Here is a 23,557-nt window from a genome sequence, read left to right as displayed (position 1 = left end):
TGGTGTACCTAGTGAGACCTCACCGTTCCCCCTCCTTGCACTTCCTTTCCTTCCCTAATATGGTTGATTATTGTAGGTATATTATATTATCAAATGTATAGGTATAAATACACATTCACTCACATATAATCATTATAAGCATATACATATACATATATATATATATATTGATAAATAAAGCATGCAACAGTTTTGCAATAAACATATATACATTCATATCCATATGCATGAGTAAACTAACTATGCCTTCATACCACAATGGTGAAGATGTTATTGCACAGTCGCCTTGCTACTTATATGACATAACCCTCAAAATCCAATCTATCAACATCTCTATTGTTTGGCTTATGCCATTAAGATGTTCCTCTAATATCCCACTCACTTTCTTCTCTCAAAGATCATCAAAAAATTGTTGTCTCCAGTGGATTGGTGTCTACAAATCATTTAAGAGGGGATTAATGTCTCACAAAGCTAGTCAAGAGAATTTAATATAAGCAATATTTTGCTATGGTTTTCTCCTAAAAGGGTTTCCACGTATCTTGTGTTCTTCTTGTGTTGCATAATTGTTAGATATTGTGTGACTGATATTGTAATGATTGTAAGTTTTGAAAAAGAAAAAGTTTTTCTTATACGGATTCACCCCCCCCCCCCCAAAAAAAAAAAAAGCTTGTGCTCATCAATTGAATTGCAAACTTATAAATTTCTTAATGATGATCAATCATTTGCCTATCCAAGAGTATTAAACTATTTATTGCATCCAAATGCTTCCAACACAGCACTTTTGGAGTGCGATGCTTCAAGTTTATTTTTCAAAGATTGATCTTCATTCAAGTATAACCTAATCAAAGTTAGGGAACTAAACATACACAAAACAGCATTCAGGTAACATTATGGGCACTATGAATTTGTAATGTCCCCTTATGGGTTTAGGGATGCTTTAGCCATAATTAATCAATTTCAAGATACTTATGACTCAGACTGAATATATTAGGAGACAACTCCACCTTAACATGCATCAAATCAATAATATTTCGCAAATCAATCAATTAAATATTCATAAATAAATTATTCGTGCATCAAACATCCCTAGTTCTTAATGTAAGTATCAAACCAATTGTAATGTCCCCTATTAGGAACATCTCCTTCCCCACTTCTTAAATACTGATAGTAATAACATGTTTTAGACTATACGTATACTAATTTCTTATGTATTATGAATATATATATGAAATTAAGTATGACTGTCATACATATTGCAGTCCATATTAATATTACTATTTATTCTGCATAAGAACATTATCGGGCTTCATATATTAAGCATACTTATTAAACACATCCCCATGCATACCACCAAGAACAAGGATGTTACTGCCTGTAACTTAATAACAGTTCTGATCTGATTTGATCCATGGTGATCTTACTAGATGCTTTTGATTCCTTTCCTTTATATCTCTCAATGTGAGGGAGAGGTCACACCTCTTCATCATGTATACCCTTTGGCAAGAGATACACCCTTTCATCATTAGCACCCTTTGAAAGAGTGCAACTCTTCATTGTTTCTGCCCTTTGAAAGGGACACAACCTCTCATAATCAGATCTGCACTTATCATTTAAATCAGATCTGCACTTCTCATTTCCAAATTATTCCCCCCTCTCAAATGAGGTTCTCTTCTCCCTTTTATATCTCATTGTTGAGGGAGTCACAACCTTTCCTTTCATTTCTTTTGACTTTTCATTAACTTAATTAATTTTTAATTAATCATATTTAATTATATTTAATTATTTTACTTTATATTTTAATTTAATTTTAAATATTTTAATTTTATTATTATCATTTATTATTGAATTTTATTTCAAAGTGGGGACATTACAGAATTTCTGGTCATGCCCTTTGGTTTGACCAATGCTCCCACTACCTTCCAGTCCTACATGAATCATATCTTCAACAAACAATCACGGAAGTTTTTACTTGTATTCTTCGATGATATTCTCATTTATAGCAGGACTTGGGGGGATTATCTTACGCACCTTGATGAGGTGTTGGGCATCATGGAGGCATAGTAATTGTTTGACAAAGCTTCCAAGTTTGAGTTTGTGTTGACAGAGATGCTTTACTTGGGGCAAGTGATCAATGCAAATGGCACCAAGTTTCATCAAGAGAAGATACAGGCTATTTTGGATTAGCCACCACTGAAGTCATTGACAAAACTGAGGGGATTCTTGAGCATATACAGTTACTATAGGAGGTCTGTACAGGGGTTCTCTCAAATTGGTGCACCTCTTACAAATCTCACTAAGAAGGGAGCTTTCAAATACATAGAGGAGGATCAGCAAACATTCAATAAACTCAAGGATGTAATGAGCACTTGTCTTGTTTTGACATTACCTGATTTCTCTTAGCCTTTTGTTTTGGAGTGTGATGCTTCAAGTGAGATATTTGGAGCATTACTTATACAGAATAGGCACCCATTGCCTATGAAGGAACAAAGCTCCATGATACAAAGAGATTGTATTCTATCTATGATAAAGAAATGCTTGCCATCATGCATGCATTGGCGAAATTCAAGCGGTACTTGGTAAGTGGAAATTCGTTGTCATAATAGATCACAAGAATTTGAAATACTTCTTGGAGAAAAAGATTTGAATGAGCATCAACAAAAGTGGGTCAATAAAATTCAGACTTATAATTTTAACATAGAGTGTGTGAAGGGAAAGGGGAATATTGTAGCAGATGCTCTTTCTAAGAAATCCACTATTTGCTCTTTGACTGAGATTTCAGCTGATTGGAAGGCTTGGCTTTTGCTTGAGTATTTCAAAAATGCTTTTCCATGTGAGTTAATGGATGGCAAGATTCAAGATGACGAGTACAAGGTGGTAGATGATGTCATCTACTACAAAGAAAAAATTTACTTGGCACTTAAGTCAAAATTGAAGGAGAAAATTTTGTGGGGCATTCATGATACACCCATTGCAAGACATCCAGTTTATTTCAAAACCTACTAGCAAGTGAGAGAGAGATTCTCTTGGAAGAGTCTCAAAGATAATTGCTTGCAGCATGTTCATGAGTGTATGACTTGTTAGCAAAACAAGATAGAGGATACCTTCCTTGTATATTTATTGTAGCCATTATCCATCCCTAAGAAGAAATGGGAAAGTATATGCATGGATTTTATTACCGGTCTTCCTAAAGTGCACGACAGAGATTGCATCAATGTGGTAATTCATAGATTGACCAAATATGCGCATTTCTTTGCCATATCATCTGAGTACAAAGCACCTTAGGTTGCAAAGTTATTCTTGAGAGAGGTGTTTCGACTCCATGGGCTACCAAAGCACATTGATAGTAATCGAGATAGCAGGTTTGTCAATATCTTTTGGCATGAGCTATTCAGGTTGGCTAGCACAAAGTTGACCACGAGCACCAGTTACCACCCCCAAAGAGATGTTCAGACGAAGATTGTTAAAAAATTGGTGAAAGCGTATTTACACAATTTTGTTGCAGGGTAGAAAAAGGCTTGGATCAAGCGATTGCATTTGGATGAGCACTACCACAATAACACCTATCATATGTCAATTAGGATGACTCCTTTCCAAGCATTGTATGGATATGATGCTACATCTTTCATAGATTTGGCATTTGGGCATAGCATATTTCCTAAGGCAAAGGATAGGATTCAAAAGAGTCAAGACATCCTTAAGTTACTTAAGGATAATCTTCAAAGTGCACAAAATCAACAGAAGATTTATGCAGATAGGAACATAGTTGAGAGAAGTTTTGAGGTGGGTGATTTAGTCATCTTGTGCCTACAACCTTATAGACAGACTTCTTAGAAGAAGTGTGGTGTTGAAACACTAAAGACTTGCTTCTATGGCCCTTACAAGATTGCACAAAGCATAGTTTTAAAACTCGTGGACTCACCACGGACTCGCGAGTCCATGGGAGCCACAAGTCGACTCGCCAAGGACTCGCGAGGCGAGTCCTGGCGAGTCCATCTGAAAGACTCGCGAGTCTTTTGCAAGGACTCGCGCGAGTCTTTTGCATGGACTCGCGAGTCTTTCAGATGGACTCGCGCGACCCAGAAAAAATGTCATGCAAGCTTTAAAATTGAGTTTAACATGTGAAAAAAATTGGTCTCTCCGTCAGAATTCATATATGGAATATAACATTTAAGTATAAGAAAGATTTCTTATACTTTAAGTTATATTCCATATATACTGTCAGGATGTTTGAGAGTGGTTTCGGACCTCCAGGAGTTATAATGCAAAATCTAGTTTTTGGAGGATTCTTCAATTTTCCAGACTTAGTCAGATTTCAGGATCAGGAAGACATTCCAGACTTAGCCAAATTTCAGGGCATTTGAAGATCAGGATGACATTCCAGACTTTAAGTTATATTCCATATATACTGTCAGGATGTTTGAGAGTGGTTTCGGACCTCCAGGAGTTATAATGCAAAATCTAGTTTTTGGAAGGTTCTTCAATTTTCCAGACTTAGTCAAATTTCAGGATCCTTCGGCGATGCCCCTTGACCCCAACTTGGGGGCGTTGCCCCCAAACCCCCGTCGAAAAATATAAGGGGAAATTGCGCCAATGGAAGTAGGGAAAATTTAACCTCCGAGTCTGATTAGGCTCCATATAAAAGCATAATTAGCATTGAAGAAATCTTGGTATTATACATTTTAGAGTTGAAAGTTTGAAACTATGAGTATGTGACATGTGTAATGTTTCAATTATGGCTCTTATGTTCTCTAAATGCATTAATTTCTTTATGTTTTTTTGTAAAACTACGGTTTTTTTTTTTGCCGAGTCCTTGCCGAGTCTTTCACGAGTCTTTCACGAGTCCGAGTCCGAGTCCAAATTTTTGGTTTGCCAAGTCCGTGGCGAGTCCGAGTTTTTCAACTATGGCACAAAGAGTTGGTGAAGTAGCTTACAAGTTGGAGTTGTCTGAATATAGCAAAATTCACAAAGTGTTCCACATTTCTTGCCTCAAAAGGGCACTTGGGCAACATTTCACTTTATCACCATAGCTTCCACCATTGGATGAGGAGGGCAGATTGGTTTTGGTTCCTGATGTTATTCTAGATGTCAAAGAGAGGAGATTGAGGAACAGAGTGATTAAGGAGTATCTCATCAGATGGAAAGACTTGCCCTTAGAGGATGCCACTTGGGAAGGTGAACAAATCTTTCAACATCCAAATCTATGATTGCTTGAGGACAAGCAACTTCGAGAAGGGAGGACTATAATGTCCCATTTCGTAGAGTAGTCGGAGATGACCCGTTTAGCCTATTTAATTCCCCTAGACTAATTTTAGGATATCAGGGAATTAATTTTTATTTTTATTTAAATTTGTCAACTAAAGTAAATTTAATAGATAGCTTTAGTTTAATTAATTTAATAGTGACTTCAATGAAAATAAAAGGAAATATTAAAAGTCAATTTATTAATGTGCTTTAATGAATTATTTTAACCAGTAAGTTGAAACCCACTTCAGGAGTATTCTAAGAAAAATATAAAAAGAAGAATTGGGAGCTCATTTGCCATGCTTGTTTATTTTCTCTATTGTGAAGTTTTGGAGCTTGTTGTGGAGCAAAACCATAGGACAAAAATCCTAAGGAAAATTAGTTTCAATGGTGAAATATCCTCCCTAGCTGATTGCAGGTGGAATCGTACAATTTTCATGATTGGATTGAATGATTGGGCAATTTGTAAAGTCTTGCAGGCAAGACAAATTGCCAAGATGATTGCAGAGATATTCAAGAAAGACAGTGTTAGCTGGTTGTATGTGAAACTTCAGATTTGCAAAGAGATTTTTGTTTCATTCCTAGCCATCTATCATTTCTTCGGCTAACCTTTAAAAGCATGATTTGATGTTGGGCGATGAAGATGACCACCTATCTATTCAGTTTGGATGTGGGCCTGTGGAAGCAGAATTGAGGGTCATTGCATAGCCATTTAGAGGTACTTGGGAGGTAACTACCTAGCTGTCCATCCCTAGTTGGGACATTGGAGTTGCAACACCTCACATTTGGAGCTGGGTGTTAATGGAACCTTGGTGGAGCAATTAAATATCCTTGCTGGGCGTTTTATGTTATTTCTGAGGCAGATATACAGCAGACATGACTGTTTGGAGGCAGATTGGGGGAGGTTAAACATTCTTGTGGCTGGCACAAACTTTGGTAGAAGAGCTGCAGCATTTCAGCAGCATATTTCAGGTCGAACTAGTCCAATAGGAAGGAACGTGAAGATTATCACAATCACAACATAGTGTGAAGAAGGATATTGGTATTGAGGAGTCTTCTAGGGTGTTAGCGTTAGTTTAAAGTGTCTGCAAAATGTGTGAAAGGAGGGTCAAATTGAAGAAACAAGTGTATCACTTCATATGCCACTATCATCATGTAATGTCCCCTCCTTAGCCAGTTCTGCTTACAAGGTTAGTCTATTAATGATCCTCGTGGATTAACAAGTTGGATAGAGGACCCAAGCAGGTTGGTCTTCATAAAAATGTGTCGGGAGGTTTCTTTATTGATTTGCAAGAGCACTAAGATAATTACTCCAGTTAAGCTACATTGAACATCAAAATCTCTCCTTGGGCCACTCAAAAGTCAAAACACATTAATAATATTAAGTTTTCACCTTTCCTAAGTTCTTATTCCTAGAGAGAGAGTGAAAGGGGAAGAGAGAGATAAAAAGTTGGTTTGAGTGAAAAAGCATATAACCCAAAGTGAGTGCTCTTAAGTAGAATATTACTATGTGGAAAAAGTAACCATTATTTAAATCATAAAATCTGATTGGAGTGTTTGGGTTCAGCCCTACTTAGGGCGTAGCTTTGGAGACTCATAAAATGGCAAAACTTGGAGGCAAAATGTTATGTTAGATATTACTCTCTCTTTCTCACCTCCCTTGAGGGGCTTGCGAACCTTAGGATTTTTGAAGACTTTGGGGACGGAAACCTCCATAGTTTCTGCACATCTACAGGTGTGAGAGACCAAGGGTGTGGGGAGGAACTCCATTCATCAGGGGTTTCCATTGAGCATAAAGGAGAATCAGTTTGGTATGCAAATCTGACGCCACCTCCTTGCTTGTGTGTGTGGCTGTACTTCTTGGCTTGGAGGACTTGGTAATACGTTTTTTGGTTCACCTTTGCACAGGGGTTATATTGGCACATGAGAGCAATTTGTGTGAAGACTTAGCAGCAGTTTTGAAGATTCTTTTGGACCAGTTAAGGAGTTTACATTAGCGGCTGTAGTGAGGTGGCTGCTTGGCAGCCTAACCCCCTCTACAACACTTTGGGTGATCATATTTATCACAAACTGCATTCTAATCAGCCCATCACTGCCATACTATCATCCTCAACACAGCAAATAAGTTTAGATAGGTTGCAGCTGTTAAAAAGGGCATCAAAATCTATGAAATCAGATCTTCATCAGGCCATATTTACTGAGGATTGTGGAGTTCACAACAACCCCAACTCAAGGGAAAACCATAGTCTATACACTCTATCACTGTCGCCTTCTGCAGACTTCCCTGTGACAGCAGTTTGGGGAGAAAAGGGACAGATTTCTGATCACAATGAACTATTTTTTGAGTGTGCACCTTGGTTGTGTGCTACCTCCTGAGTTCAACCTTTTTACCACTCAGCTACTGGTATGTTGGTAGTGATTTCAAGGACTTCACTTGCTCTGTAATAGAACTCTTATCAGGAGATTTGTGTACTCTTCTTCAATAGAAATCTGATAAAAATATTGATGCTTGAATGTAATTTCAAATCAGTGTTCAATTTACTTCTTTGTTATTAGTAAGCAGCATTTATCTATTCAAAACTTCAAACACAAAAAAAAACACACCTTATACAACTTTTGTCTAGCTCTGAAAGATCACATTCAATAGACAGATAGTATTATTAATTTAATTAAAGAACAAGCAGGTGTTCTACTTCTACTGTTCAAATATTCAGTGTCCCAGAGAGGTGGGACATTACACATCAGCCTTCATAAGAGGTCAGGAAATTAATTGTAGAAGAATTCCTATGCGCACTGTTTGTAATCAGTTCATTGTGTCTTGAGTTGTTTCTAAAATCAATAAGAGAGTCGGTTGGGTTAATGCCTTGACTCATTAATAGTTATATGTGCAATCTGGTTTCAAAATATTTCAAAAATATCAATCTATCAAACTCAAACTAATATCAGATCAAACCAGCAATATATAACTCTTTACCTATCCAGTAAATGTTGAAAAAGAAGTGCAAAAAATTGGCATATACTTGGCACGGAACTTTACATTCCCAATGCATAAACAAGGAAAAGAGATAGAATTTTATCATTACTTTCAGCAAATTCCAATTAGTCCAACCATTAGAAGTCACTTTTCTTCTAGCCTTCCACTCCTCACATACTTTAATCCATTCAATAAAAGCAGCTTCCCAATCATCACCATGCATATTGCAATATTCCATAAAGTCTTCAGCCTCATCAAATGCACCATGATCAACATAACGAAAATCTCCATCTACATTCATAGTTTCATGATTTCCATTCACCTGTAATGAAAATATTAAATAAAAACAAATTTCAGTGCATGTCTTATGAAATAAAAATGTCAATAATGACATCTCTAAAACTATACCTGCTTGTTCTGAAATATTTTAGAATCTTCATAGAAAGGAAAGATAAAGAAAAGTATCATATTCATAGAATTTTATTGCAAGGAAAGATGAAGCAACATCACTTTTTCTTATATGATTACACCATGTACACAGTCCTTAACATTGTAAAAGTAGTGTCACCAGAGTATCATCAATTAGATTATAGTCACAGCCTCATTTATTCTTACAATGGAGCTAACCCAAAGAAACAGATGAGCAGTAGTTGACTATGCCAGAATGAGCTGAAATGGAGGCAACAAACTTTTCAGACAGGAACATAAAATGATGCTAGAACCATTATACTGCCATTAACATTGGCACATGTAAAAAATGGCAATATTATTTGAACGAACTTATAGCAATAAAACGTTTCAAACATGAATTTAACCCTTAAAAAAATTCTTGCCCCTCATTCATTTTGCTTCAACTAAAGACAAAATGTTTGCTTAATGCCACTACACTACAGGTAACATTCCCACTTTTTTATTTGTTACTTTTAGAGCTCAAACACTCAAAATCCACAACTAATTGAAAATATCATAAACAAATGTTGTAAGTAAAAAGTGAAATAGGTTATTCCTGCACATTCTCTTCAAAAATTTGAAGCTCTTTGGGTCATTAAAAAACGCTTGAGTGCTCAGAAAAAATTAAATCTTGAGTTGTAAATCCAAAGGATTCCTAAGTTTGAGGACAAACTTCACATTTCCAGGTACATTTATCTTTAAAGATTACTTTAAGTTTGCAGAAGTGCCTCAGAGATTTAGACTAGAGGTCGATTGATCCTTTTCCTGCCATGTTAAGGCTGCTGCAATCTTTTAAGTAGGTTCCCAGTTTACAATTGTCTCTGAGACTATTTCGTTTTAAAGTTGGTGAAACATATTAAGGTTTCAAAATTCCTTAAATTCATCAACCAAGTCCTCAAGAATTGGTTGGAAATCTTCATTTTATAGTCTCTTTTTCGACATTAACAGGTATAAGATAACTCCCCTAAAACCTCGCATATCATGTATTTTGAACTCATCAATCAAGTCGATAAAGACTAATAACTCGCACTAAGGCCAAAGTCATGAACGGGCTTCAAAAAGACAAAACAACAAATGTAAAGAGGTCAAAATAAGAGAGTACCCACCTCAGCCTACTAAAGACAAAAGACAAGTTGCCCCAGGTAGAGAATCCCATGAGGTTGATAAAGCACTTGAAGAGATAAATTGAAGTTGTTCATATACCCCTTTAACCAAAAGATACAAGGATTATTAGAGTCATCTTGTGTGCTAGAAAGACCTATTCAGAGTTTCATTTGCAATATGTACCAAGTACATTGAAAAACGTGATATTCATTAAGGACAGATTACTACCAAAAAGTATGCCCAGGGTATCAAAGGTCATAAGGATGGTGTGCATGTATACAGCCACTATAGTTCCAGCATAACAGTCCTGATATCTTGCTGAATAAGTGTAGGCAAGAATTCAGAATGCATATAGTCTGAATATCATATGAAAATCAAGCTTGCATAAGTGATGTTTTGCATTTTCATCTGCATGAATAGTTTGACCAGTGATATGAAAATACATGAATATGAATGCTTATATGTATATATCAAAATGTATGTCTCTGTACTAAAAATAAAGAGAGAGAGAGAGAGAGAGAGAGAGAGAGAGGGAGAGAGAGAGAGATTTACAAATATATTTGTGTTGCAGACATGAATATGTTTGAGATAAAGAATTTGGACTTGATGTACTTATGTATAGGCGTTGTTATAATGATATGGTTGATTTGTAAAAGTGATTTTTAAGTTTTAACCGAAATGTTTTCTACAACTTGGTCTAAGCATTTTGATCCAAGGCCCAAGGTAAAACCCAGTGAAGAACTCTTTAGATGAGGATCTAAATGAGTTATATATGTATGTGTGTGGAAGCTTAGAGAGAGAGAGAGAGAGAGAGAGAGATCCTATATATGGCATACTCTCGAGAAAGATGTAAGACTACTGTCTTCTAATCTAACTGTTATCTCCTACTAAAGGTACAAATATGTATATATAAAAATTATGCCAATAAAGCTGAGTCGTTATGGAAGTTAGAACCATTTCCTTGTGTGTTCACTCATCTCCCAACAATTAGGTGATGTGTCTAGAAAGTGTGCAATGTGCCACCTAGATTACCGCAGTGCCTACATTGTTCAATGTCTAAAGTGTAACACTTGGAACAACACTGATGTGTTTGTGAGATAAGCTTTGCCGTTTGGCTAAGAGGTATGTAAGTTTGGTAGAAATATGGTTACCATAAAGTCCAATCTTGTGCAATGTGCTTGTTACTCCTAATTTCAAACTTTCATTTTGCCCTTATCAATTGGCTGACTCTCGATTTCCCCCTTTGTCAGCTTTCGCATTTATCGGCTAAGTCGCATGTTTTCGAGCCCAGCCATCATGTTTCTAGAGTTCTGAAAACCACCGACTTCCCGAGCATCTAAGATAAACCGGCATCGTCAGTGGTTAAATAGTGTTGAAATTTATAAAGTCAAATAGTCGGAGTTTTTCCGAACCATGGCACTAGTTCTAAGTTACTAAAAGTCCCTGATTGGCCGACTATCTTGTTTCTTTGCACAATTTTGAAATTTGCCATCATCCGACCACATTAAATGGTTTTTTCCACCTAAGTTGACATCATCTAGCTTGGTGATTCTTTGATTCTTGTGCAAAATGATCAAGAGCTTTTGCAGCCACCCAACTACATAAAATTTTCCGTTTTCCGAGAAGTAATATGCTCGAGGATATGGGAGGTATATCTTCTTAATGACAGATTAGGTGGCTAAAGCATGCAAAGCTGTTGACGTGATTTTTGAAGGAGGGTGATATTATTTTTCACAGCCAAAATTTAATGAGCTGATGGTCCTGTACATAAGTGAAAGGTGGCAAATTTCTGAATTCATTCTTTCTTTAGGGATTAGCCAGAAAAATAGTAAGTTGGCAGGCTGGCGTATTTATTGGGGAAGGGGAGATTCTATAATTTCAATTATTTCCATTTCAGAATCTCTCAAGCCAACATTCGATATGGGTTATTCCCTTGCCTTAAAACAGTATGGTACTCCCTCATGAAGATCAACTCCCCAAAGCCCAACTTGATTTGAATTGGATCCAAAGAGAACAGGAAGACATCGTTGCTCAATTGAACAGGGTTGGGTGGAAGGAAAAAGCTAATTACGCTGAATACAAAAGAATAACTTCCTTTTTGGAGTGAGAAGAAAGATGAGCCAAAGTTCACAATCAGCTTCTATAGAGGGAAATTGTTGCAGCTAAAGTTTCGACACCTGAAGCAAATTAAACCAGTGCTTAGCCAATTCGACGTGGTACCGAATGGTTCTTCTAGGAGAAGGCATTGCTCCCGTACTTCAACCCAACCTGATATTGGTCAAAAACCCACAAGAAGACATCCTTTCTAGATTGACTTCCCTAGCTTGGAAATGCAAAAAGAGCTATGTAGAATACATGAGGATTATCTTTGTGTTAGAGGGAGAGGAGGCAAAGGCAAAAATGCATGACGCCTAGCTCCAGTTGGCAATCTTAGCAGGAAGGAACCTTGCACCTCCCATTAACTAATAAGTCTCATCCTTTAGGCTTATAATTAGGTGACATAGGTCGGGCTTTAGGAGTCATTTTTGTTTTTATTTTGGGTAACTTTTTAGTTCTTTTCTTGGAATGATCGTTTTCAAAGATCGTTATTTTAAAGAGACGGTTATGAACTGTGTTCTATTTATGTCAGATAGTATGCAGAGAGGGGGGCGGTGATTTCTTTTGGTTTTTCTTAAAAAGACTCCTTAACAGTTTTGATGGGTTACTTAACCAAAAAGCTGAACACAATTTCATGAATTATAAACTTTGAGTTATGGTTGGTGAACTATATTATTCTTCTTATGTTGAGACATTTTGCGTCTGGATTTCCATTCTTGTAATCTACTCGATAAAAGCTGGAATTTGCATGTGCACATTACAGTGAAATTTAGCTTTGAATGAATGGAATGGTAATGTTTTGGTTCTATAAATTTTAAATAGGGTGGAATCTTTGTATTCTATTCGATTATGTATTTGCTAAAAACCTTTCCCCTTTTCCTTTTAAGATTTCTGGTTAAAAAGCTCTGCCTTTCTTGCTTTCCGGTAAAAAGCAAATCCAATATAAGAAAAATCAAATTACATTTTACAAGGGAGTTGTACCTTCAAAATTTAGAGGAAAATTGCTAATTTAAATAGCAATTTCTCCAGCTATTAGTTTTCGGTTTGTCTTTCTTTTGGGCATAGTGAGTCATTTTCAGAATTGTTTTTCAAAGGATAAATCCATTAACCAACAATGCTCTACACCACTATTCAAGTGTGCAGCATTGGCAAAAGATGACGGATGATCCTAGTATTACCATGAGCATCTAGAAGGTGTTCTAATGTACCACAAACCATGGAAATGTTGCAGAACAACAAGCTATGAGAATGCTCTTGGTGTTACCAGAGGAACCAGTGTTGGTAGATCATCCTAGACTAATCACCCCTCCTTGTAAATCAAGGTCTTGATTGCATCAATTCTAGGAAAGTGGGTGCAAAACCATGACTTCTAATTGTTGCTCAATGACCATTTGGCTTATTGTGGAGCTAACCCACTTGAATGACTCTTTACATGAGCATAGAACAGTTCTATAAAAACATGATTTCTAGACTGATCTACCTTTGTTGCTACAAGTCATGTGCTAGTTGGCAATAAAATGTGAAAAATTTGCATATGCATAACTATATGGCACAATACTCTGAGACTAGCTCACTCCTTTTTGTTGGCAACTTTATTGACAAACTAACTCATTTCATGTATTCCTTGGACACTCCTCTGCTCCTTTCCTTTGAAGGAAACCATCACTTGAGCTGCTAGAGGAGACATCTACAAGCAATACATCCAAGTCACTTGGACCTCCCCTCTTGCGCCACTTAAGCCAAAGAAGGATTTTTACATAGAGCATTCCTTATAGGTCAGAGATGGTTCACATGCCTGAAGGTTTCCACTTTGCCAAATGAGAGTGTGTTCCCATCAAGTACAACTCAAGACAGGTCATCATATTCCTCACCCTAATCAGATCTATCATCTTTGCTCCCTCCAAGAGGTTGAGACTAAAGGGCATTACATCTTCAAAAGCCCCATTTATTATGAGATCCAAGGGAGAAACTATTGCCTCTGTAAGGAATCAAGCTACAATCTCTCTACTTTATTTAGATATTCAAAACATCTATGTTTGGTTCTTTATCTTCAAAAGACCATCACCCTTCAACACAAATCCTTACATTTGTTTTCTCAAGATTCTAGAGCCCCCAACTTGATCATCTCCTTTTAGCACTCCAAAAGACAACATTCTTAAATGGACTTTGGATACTAGTACTTCTCTTATAGACGTGCACAAACCTATTAAATGACATCTCCTGCAGCTTCTACCTCAACATGTTTCCCCCTTAGCATCATGGTCATGTTTCTTCTTGACAACACAAGTTCTTCTCAGTAAAGTAGATCTACTCCTCTTTGACCACCTCCCCAATCACAAAAGCAGATACATATTATGAGCTTTTTTACTACCACAAGGGTTACTTCGGCCTTGGAAGTTAAATGTGATCCTATGCGAGTACCCCTCTTGATCCACGGGATTCCCAATGAGCATTATCAAATCTTCTATTGGTCCCTTCACAATGATCAACAAGGGCACTACCAAATTCACCATTTCTAGCCCAAACAATGATACTTGATGATCTTCAATTTTTATTTTGGGTTACTCTTTGCTCTTTGGGTTCTTGCCCCCTTTCTTAGCTATTTGTACCTATTTCCGAACAATTTGTTTTGCCGGTCCCCTACTGTTTTGTATTTTTTACTTTTGTTCTTCCCCTTGGTGGGACCTTTCTAGGTTTCTCTTCCTAGAAATTTCTATTGCATACTATTGTTCTCTTTAGCCCCATTGACTTGGTTTTGGTCATCAATGGACATTAATATATTTTATTTAGTTCTTTCTTTTTTGGAGTTGGTGCAGCATGTGTTGAGCATGGGATCACTTCAGGAATCCAATATCTCTAACTACCCATTGATGCACCTAAGCTACGAGAATTGATGTCGTACATACACTTGTGACTATGCATGTATAGATGTCAAAGGAGTACACTACAAACCTGCATTTGCACCACATCACAAAATCACTCCTTAAAAGGATGAAGAGCATATGAAAAGTAACATTTGAGAGTAATGCATATACCTTGGGTGTCGCAAAAGCTAAGCCATCCCAATTTGCAAGGCTACAAATGTGGCATGGTTGGAAGATTCAATTGCTTAATGGTTGCTACAAAAATGAGGTTCTCCATTATATTGCCATCAATCAAAACATTTGAGAATAGAATAACTTGCAGTCACTTTGTTTTAACATCTAGCACCACGGGGGTTGCTCATGCATTGTTGACAAGAATGTTCAGGTCCTTGTCAATAACTCAATTTGAGGTCTTGATTCCATCATCCTTTGTTTCTGTCTATGTAAGCAAAGTCTTTTGTGTATGGTACTCATGTTGGAGTGATTGTTGGATTTATGTTTCTCACACAATTAACCTATCTTGGTCAATTTTGTCCAAAGGTGGCATTTTCTCTGGCAGGGAGGTTATTTCCCACTTATCCTTTGACTTCAACTCATCTTCAATGGTTGCAACATAGCAATAGGCTTCTCCCATCATCTTGACTTTAGCCAATTTCAGTCTAGACTATGTAGATGGTTGTAGGCTACTGCAATAGTTGAGGACTCAAAACTACTCTCACTTAAATGGGCTGAATCCTACATAGAATACATGGAAAGCATCAATTAAGGCTTGGACTATCAAGTCATGTCCTTGCTACAGTTGTGACTACTACATGTAGAGATCATCTTCAAGATAGTATGCATCCTTGAAGACTTCCAAGAAATTTTCCAGGTTCGTATTTTCCTCCTACCTAATCTTCTCCCAAAGCACGTGGGGCATTGCATCTGCATTAATCTTGCCTTCAAACACAACAAAGCCTAGATTTACTCAAAATATGGGGGGACTCAAGCACCAAAAGCCCTCCTAATGATTAAGTCAATGTAACCACCTATTTAAGAACTCATATAAACTGACTAAACAAAAATTTCTTCTAGTTTGGCCATTGTGAAACAACTCGATAGATAGTCTGAGGATCATAAGGTTTGATGCTAAGGCTTAGCTACTCCAATCATGTCCTTGTTGTAGTTGTGACTACTACATGTAGCAATCGTCATAGACATCTTCAAGATAGTATTCATGCTTGAAGACTTCCAAGAAATGTTCCCAAGTAGGCTCATATTTTCCTCCAACCTGGTCTTCTTCCCAAAGCAAGTGGACTTGCCACAAGTTCTTGACAAGTGAAGAGACTTTCAGAAGTGCAATCTTGATCTTCTCTTGTCAGAAAAGCCATTCATGGAGAACTACTATTCTAATTGATCTAACAAGTTATTTATTTTATCTGCATTAATCTTACCCTCAAACACAAGATTGCCTAGATTTCTAAATAAGTTACTAAAATCTCATGAGTTCTTGAATGCCATGTGTTTCATTTTTATGCGACCACATTTGTGGCATGTTCTTGAGGATTTTTCTCTTTGATGACTTGCTTGGTTGAATCTATCCATGAGCGGAGGACACTAACTTTTATATGGTTAGCATGGGGAATGGTACAATAGCCTTTGGCTGGGAAATAAAGCACTAGCGTAATTCCCTATTTCCCCACACCTTGTAGTAGCAGAGATCCTAAATGCAAAAGGCAGCAACCAGTGATAGTGGTCTTCTGATTAGACCTATAGCATCGTTATGTTGAATGCTAAAGGGGATGATGAACATGTAATATGAGATGCATGTACCATCTACCCTGAGAATTACTCTTGACCTTCTAATGTGTCCATGAATGCTTGTTTGTACATTATAATTGATGATTTCAAATCAGTGAGCAACTAGGTTGCCAAGAGACTGGTACTGGTACTAGTACGGGAGACTAGTACTGGTACTAGTACACCTATTTATGAAAACAGGAGACGGGTACGTGGAGACTCCATTTTTTTAATATAATTTAATGATTTCAAGAAAATATCATGACATTAACTTCAAAACAAGAACAATGGCTAAAATGTTGCTGTAACTTTTGTAAAGAGATTTAATAATATTCTCACTAACATGCTTGCCATGCTAACCACCTTCATTATTAGCTATACATACTTGAAATTTTAGGTCATCTAAAATTGTAGTTTTCATTATTAGTGTGCAACATTCATCAATGATTATTTTATATCTATATGAATTAATCTTCATGAGATAAAGCAATTGAACCTTAGACGTATTATACAGTGTGATTTATCTATTTGTATAATTTAATTCACTTAAACTGCAACTTCTATTATTACATTTGTATGTAGATTACATGTTGTGACCTAATCACACATTACCCCATTCCAAATGGGGACCCCCTACTTTTTAGTTCCTCTTGGTCTTTTGGTTTTGGTTCATTGGGTCTTTTCACAGCGGTCTCTTTGGTCCCCTCAGTTTGCAAGTGTTTTGGAGTGAATTTGATCAAGTCTGCAAGTCGTTTGAGTGAATTTGGCTTAAGTCTGGAACTCGTTTGGTCTATTTTAGGGTTTTTCCCTTCAGACTTAGGTTTGGGGTCTTTTCCTTAGGGTTTTGGAAAAACTGAACATTGCATGGGAATCAAGACCCTTCAAGGAAGCTACCAGTGAAATTTGAGCAAATTTTAAACAAATTTCTATTTTTAGAAAGTTCCTATTTTTTAGGGAATTTCATTGCCTCTTGGATTGTCTACATTTTGCAAAAAAATCAAACTTACTATTTTTAGCAGTTTCTATTTTTAGTGTCATCTTGCCCCGGTTTGCCCTAATTTTGACGCTTTGAAGTACTTACTATTTTTAGTAAGTCTATTTTTGGTAGGTTCTTCACTGGCAGGGGTCTTGACACTGAAGGCTGAACATTCCTAAATAATTGTCTAAATCTGGAAAGTCGAAAAAGCAGGCAGTTGATCGAAAATGGCTATCTGAATTCATTCCAGAAGTGGAAAGGCATTGAAAATCCTCCTAAGGCACGAAAAACACTTCAATTCCAAATGTGGCATCCCAAGTCTGAAAAAGGGCAAAATTGGCTAAGTCTGGCAAATTCAAAGAGAATCCTTACCTTGGCAATGAATGCCTTTCAAAAGTAGGTGGGCGCTAGATTGGGGTCATGGAGGAATTTTCCTCCATGTCCTTTTAGCGCCCAAGCATCAAGGGGAGCACTAGAACTAGGTGGTGGAGGACTTTTCCTCCACATCACTTTTTCCCACACTATATGGATTCAGCTCCCAGGTCAGGCAGTTGGACGCCAAATTGAGGGTCAAAAGAAATTTTCCTCCTTGACCAATTTTTCCTTCATCATATGGTTTCAATGCCCAAATCAGAGGGAAAGCGCTAGAAAGGGGGTATCAAGGAATTTCCATCCCTAAGCAAGAATCCTTCACAAGGCAAGATTGGCGCTCTAGCATGGTGAGTAGGCGCAAAATATGGGTTGTGGAGGAAAATTCCTCCATGAAGTCAAAATTCCGCTCAAGGATGGATTGAAAGTTGAATTCCAAGGCAAGGTAGAATTAGCGACCAAGGAGAAGAAAGGAAATCCCCTTAGGGAAAAAGATCAAAACATCCTTTTCAAAAAGAAAATTCACCCAAAAGTTGAAGAAATTTCAAGGCAATGGCAATATTGGTCAAGGAAAAGAGTTTTCTCTCTCTTGGACTTAGGAACTCAAATTTGAAAAAATTCCTAAAAATAGCAAATGTGACAAATTGATGAAAAAGCTTCCTTGGAACAAAATGAACTCAAAAAGCACAAAAACTTCTTCCCAAATAAAATTCTCTCCAGAAGTTTTCTCTCTCCAAAAACCCGGATGGTCACGACTTCTTTCCAAGTGGATAAATCAACAAAATTCGTTAAGGAAAGAAAAAATCCTTCAAAATCTCTTTTGAAAATTCAAAATGGAAAGATTCTCATAGTTGTCGAGTTGGCAACATGGAAAGAGGAATATTCCATGCTTATGACGCATAACTTAAGAAATCATGAAAATTTCCATTTTTGAACTAGATGATAACTATGGGACCTGTTTGCATGGCAAGTTATTAAGGAAAGTATTATGCATTCTTAATGCAACTGCTAAGATTAAATTCTTGCCAACTTGGCAGTTTGATGAGAAATTCTATTTAAACGAAGGATTCAATTCATCTCTCACGTGCAATTTTGGAGAAAGTTGAAGTTGGAGAGAAGTGGCAAAAATCAAATTCGAAGAATTTTATTTCTTTTCAAGAAGTTCTTGATCGTGGAGGTTTTATTTTATTCCTAGTTAGGAATTTACCAACTGGAATTTCTTCTCCACCATCTTATTTAATTCCTTACACAGATTTTTTTAATGTTAATTTGCTTTGTTTTGTAGGAATGGCGGAATCAACCAAGGGTGCGGTTACTTCCAAGCAGGCACAAATCAAGAACGAGATGAAGGGATTCCTTCCGGAGTCCAAGATAATTTCCAAGTGGAAGGAAATCAGCGACACCAATTTGGGAACTTTCCAGTTAGGATCTTTCAGGCGCAGGATTTTTGGAACAGCTAGACGCAATCCATCACCTACTGTGGTTAAATTTGTCAATAGCGGAATTGTCTCAACTACAAGTTTCCCTCCAGCCATTCAATGTCCAGAATTGATTTTGGAATGCGCGAAGCACTATGATGATGAAAGAAGAGTGTTGCAAGCTGCTGGCTAGCCTGACAGCCAAAGCTATTGGAGAAACTTTTGGGATTCCAACTTATCATTCCATGACTTACAGGCTTAAGGAAACAGTAGCAACTGTGTATGAAGATGGTGTGGAAAGATGTGCTGAGATGATCAACAAAACTTGGATGCAAAAGTCAAGACCGCATATATCCAAGATGCCTAAATGGATCACCAGTTTTGACTTCAAGCAAAACTATGCAGACCTCGTAATGATGCTAAGCAGGATAATGGGATGTATGCATGCTTTCACATTTGAAACCTGGATGTTCTTCATTGGCGAAGTTATGAATGCCAATGGGATACTGGATTGGGCAAGAATGATAAGCCATTATGTGCATTAACAGTTGAAGAATCTGAAGGAGAAGCGTACCCAATCCTTTTACATGAGCTCATATGTGATTTATTCGCTGGCAAGGATGGGCAGCTTTGACGACTTACCAAGAAAAGGGCCCATGGGATGTGGGCCAAGACAGCTGAAGGTCCATGAATGCTATCCCCAGTTGCATTTGTACAACACTAATTCTTTCAAGTTGGTGAATGATACTTTCACCATGTACTTAACCAGATTATTGCAGAACGAAGTTCACACGAGGGTGTTGCCAAAGGCCAAAGCGTTGATACAAAAATTTGGAGCCTTGTACATTCAATTTCTGAAATTTACTTATATCCAGGCCCAAGGATTTTCCATTCAGCCGCACAAACTTCCAAGGTATCCTACGGACAAAATGGTGTTACTAGAGCTCACTAGGCAATTGACTGCTTATGACATGATTCAGAAAAAGAAAAGGAAATTGTCCATTGAATTCCCTATTGTCCTAGGTGAATATGTTGAATTGTGTCCTTCATTGGCAGTGGCTGAAAAGTCCTTGGAGGAATTGGCATTCTACCACTTGACATTCCATACATCTAGGTCCTTCTTTGATCCATATAACAAAATCTTGATGGTTGCCAAAATGAAGTTCGGGCATAAATTTCACTTGGAAGATTTTTGGGCAAATGCCAAGGATGATCTTGAGATTGGGAAAAGAATGTTTTCCAGATTGCCCCTTGACATGATCCGAACTGGTGAAATTATTCAAGTACCAGATCAGGTAAAGTAAGATCAGGAAGTGAAGCAAGTGAAGCAACCAGAATTTGAAAAGTTGAAGAATAACCTATCCAACTTCCAGATTGGTCAGAACCTGAAGTTGATGATTTAGAAGTTTTGGCTCTGCCAGTTCTACAATTTACCAAGCATTGGGTGGATCGGCGTGTCAAGGCGCTGAGGGAAGGAAATGTGCACCTTAGTTACCAATTGATGGGGAATATGGATTCCCGTAGTGATGCCACAGAAGAATCATCTCAAGCCCAGGCTGAAGAAGGAGAAATCCAACAGGAAGGGGTTGGACATAGCAAAGAAATGGATGTTCCTAAGAAGTCCAGAACAAGGAAGACAAAACATGCCCAGCCAAAAGTGCAGCCAAAAGTTCAACCGAAAGAGCCTTAACAGAAAAGGCCGAGGGTGGAAGAGGCACAGTCTCTGGCCAGTTGCTTTATTGTGCAGGAGGTAGAAATGTTTACATAGGAGATTCCACAAAGTCAACCTCGAGATAATGTTCTTGGCAGTGTTCCAACACAAGATTTGCTTAGCGCCAGCAGTTCTCACAGACCTGTTCCGTCGGAAATTCGAAGGCAAGAAATTCCTCCTAGCACAAAACAGCAAGACCAAGATATTTTCATTGAGACAACTCTTGGAGACATGGAGGAAGTTTCGCAGGAGCAAGGGCACACAGAAATTCATGATCAACCAGCCATTGCTCCTGAATGGCTCAGAGAAAGGATGAGAAGGGATTCGGAAGAAGATATCGATCCAGCACAAGAGTTAGAAAGACTTTTGAGAAAAATGGATAAACCAGCTGAGAAAAAGACAACCAAGAAATTTTCAAAGATCACAAGGGATGAATCTGGATCCAGAACGTTGCACTTGGTTGAGCCTATGGTAGATAGAGACAGAAATGAGATCATGCCAGATGAATGCGTGATTAGAGAAGTTAATTTGGGGCATGCATCCACAACACAGGTAGTGGAAAATTTTGAAGAATCTCCCCTGGCCATGAAAGAGAAAATGAAGACGAAAGAGAAGTGCAAAAGGCTTGTTGTGCGCTGCACGACACACCCCGTCTAAGACAGGGGACCCCCGTTTTATCTGCTTGTGTACGAGAGGAATCCAAAAATAGGCCCACTGAAACCGATTGTGATCCCAGTGCTTAGCATTCAGGGTCAAAACCTAAAGCCAGTTGAGACCTTGCAAACCCGAGAAGAGGCCAAGGAAAGGTCAAGTGAATTCAAGGGGCCAAGTATGTATGAAATTCGGGCCTCTAAGGGAAAACGTGAAGAACTCGCGTGTCTTGTATGTGCTGAAAGAGCCCCTTCTTTGCAAAAAACACGTCCAAACACCAAATTTTGCAAAGGTCATAATCGCCAAGTTTGAAGAAAGGTCATAAATCACGAGTTTGAAAAACACTTAAGAATGCCAAATTCGCAAAAGGCAGCAGAGGCCTCGACTTTGCAAATGTCGAGGGTTTATAGGATAAAATTGACTCTACATTCACCAAGAAAATCCCCTTCGTAAACACAAAAGAGGAGAAAGCTCGACGTTTCTGTAAGTTTCGCAAGTTTAGAATCACGCATTTCTGTCCAAAAGCTCGAATGTTTCCTAGCAAAAGGGGCGTATGGAAGAAACTTTGCGTTTCTTTTAGTTTTGCAAGTCATTCAAAATTCACAGGTCCGTGTTTAAAGTCGCGCGATTCATTGTGACTTAGAAGCCCGAAATTTCACCTAGCCAAGGGGCGTTCAAAGCAAACTTGGCCCTCTATCCAATTCTGCAAGAAGAAAACAAAGATTCGGTGCTTTCACCCACTTAACAAGACTTAAAATAACCAAAAATCGCACATTTTAGGAAAATGGCCGAATTTCTCAAGGGGCGTCTAAAACCAAGTCAAAATGAAAATCGCAGATTTCATCCTAAAGGTCTGAATCAAACCCTAGGTCATGCAATTTGTCTAAGCATCCCGAATGTCCTTTTAAGCGAAGGCGTCTAAGGAAAATCGACATTTTTCTTAACTTTGCAACAAAGTAAATTTGCTCATCCCATTCCAGATAAACGAGTTTTAAAACCAAGTAAAAAACGCTCATTTTAAATGAAAATACCGAGTTGCACTCGAGCTATTTGGCTTTTAAAATAAGAATTCGGCACTTTGGTAGGCTTTGAAAGGAGAAGAAATTGAAATCAAAGTTCGCGCATTTCAGGCGAATTAGCCGAATTTGCACTTAGCAATAGTGAGTCTAATAAAAAAACTCGCACTTTTTGGACAAATGCCCGAGTTTTTGAAGGGGGCATTTAAACTTAAAAGTTAAAACAAATCACACCAAGCATATAAAAGGCCCGAATTTAAAAAGAATAGAGGTGTATAAACAAAGTTCAGCAGATTTATTTATTTTTGTGAGAAATAAAGGTGAAGGGTTCACGTTTGGTCCCAAAAGGCCGAGTCACTCAAATGTTTGCGTTTTCTCTCTAAAGCCAGATTTCAATTGAAAATCGCACATTTTTACCAACATCGCCAAGTTTGCTCCGACGAAGGACATTTAAAAGTTGCTAAAAGTTTTTCGGCATTTATTTAAATTTATTTAATTCTTCAAAGTGATTAATCCAAGAGTAAATTGATTGTTTGCAGATCAACGACGTCGAGAAGATAGGATCGCGATTGAGGCCGGGGAGAGAAAAATGCAGAGCACATTACAAAGCTAGAAACGAAGCACAGAGAAACACACCACCGAACGACAAGTTGAAACCCCAGCAAGATTGAAGACAGTTGCAACACTCAAAGTGCTACAAAATGTGCAACCTCAAAAATACACAGCTGGAAATAATTCCAGAAAATTAGTTTGTAAATTGAACTGCTTTATTGTTAAAGGACTGCCTGTGGGCCCCATTCAAAACATTTTAAAACAAAGGGACACATGACAATTATTCCCAACTACCATATTGACCGAATTGATACCAAACAGTGGTCGGTAGCTAGAATGTGGTTGGGAGGATAAC

General features: G+C 37.7%; 1 protein-coding gene across 5 annotated transcripts in view; it reads right to left on the bottom strand.

The window, feature by feature from the left end:
* Window positions 1–23,557, bottom strand: part of LOC131045037 (shewanella-like protein phosphatase 1) — a 174,163-nt gene that overhangs the window by 100,561 nt on the left and 50,045 nt on the right. For all 5 annotated transcript variants that reach the window (XM_057978544.2, XM_057978546.2, XM_057978545.2 and 2 more), the window contains one exon: window positions 8,325–8,537. In XM_057978544.2, the coding sequence (XP_057834527.1) occupies window positions 8,325–8,537 (213 nt within the window). The remainder of the gene's footprint in view (window positions 1–8,324; window positions 8,538–23,557) is intronic.

The sequence above is a fragment of the Cryptomeria japonica genome, chromosome 7 (assembly GCF_030272615.1).
Source record: "Cryptomeria japonica chromosome 7, Sugi_1.0, whole genome shotgun sequence".
Lineage (NCBI taxonomy): Eukaryota > Viridiplantae > Streptophyta > Pinopsida > Cupressales > Cupressaceae > Cryptomeria > Cryptomeria japonica.
The sequence above is the reverse complement of the archived record's forward strand: the minus strand, read 5'-3'. Positions and strand labels throughout refer to the sequence as shown.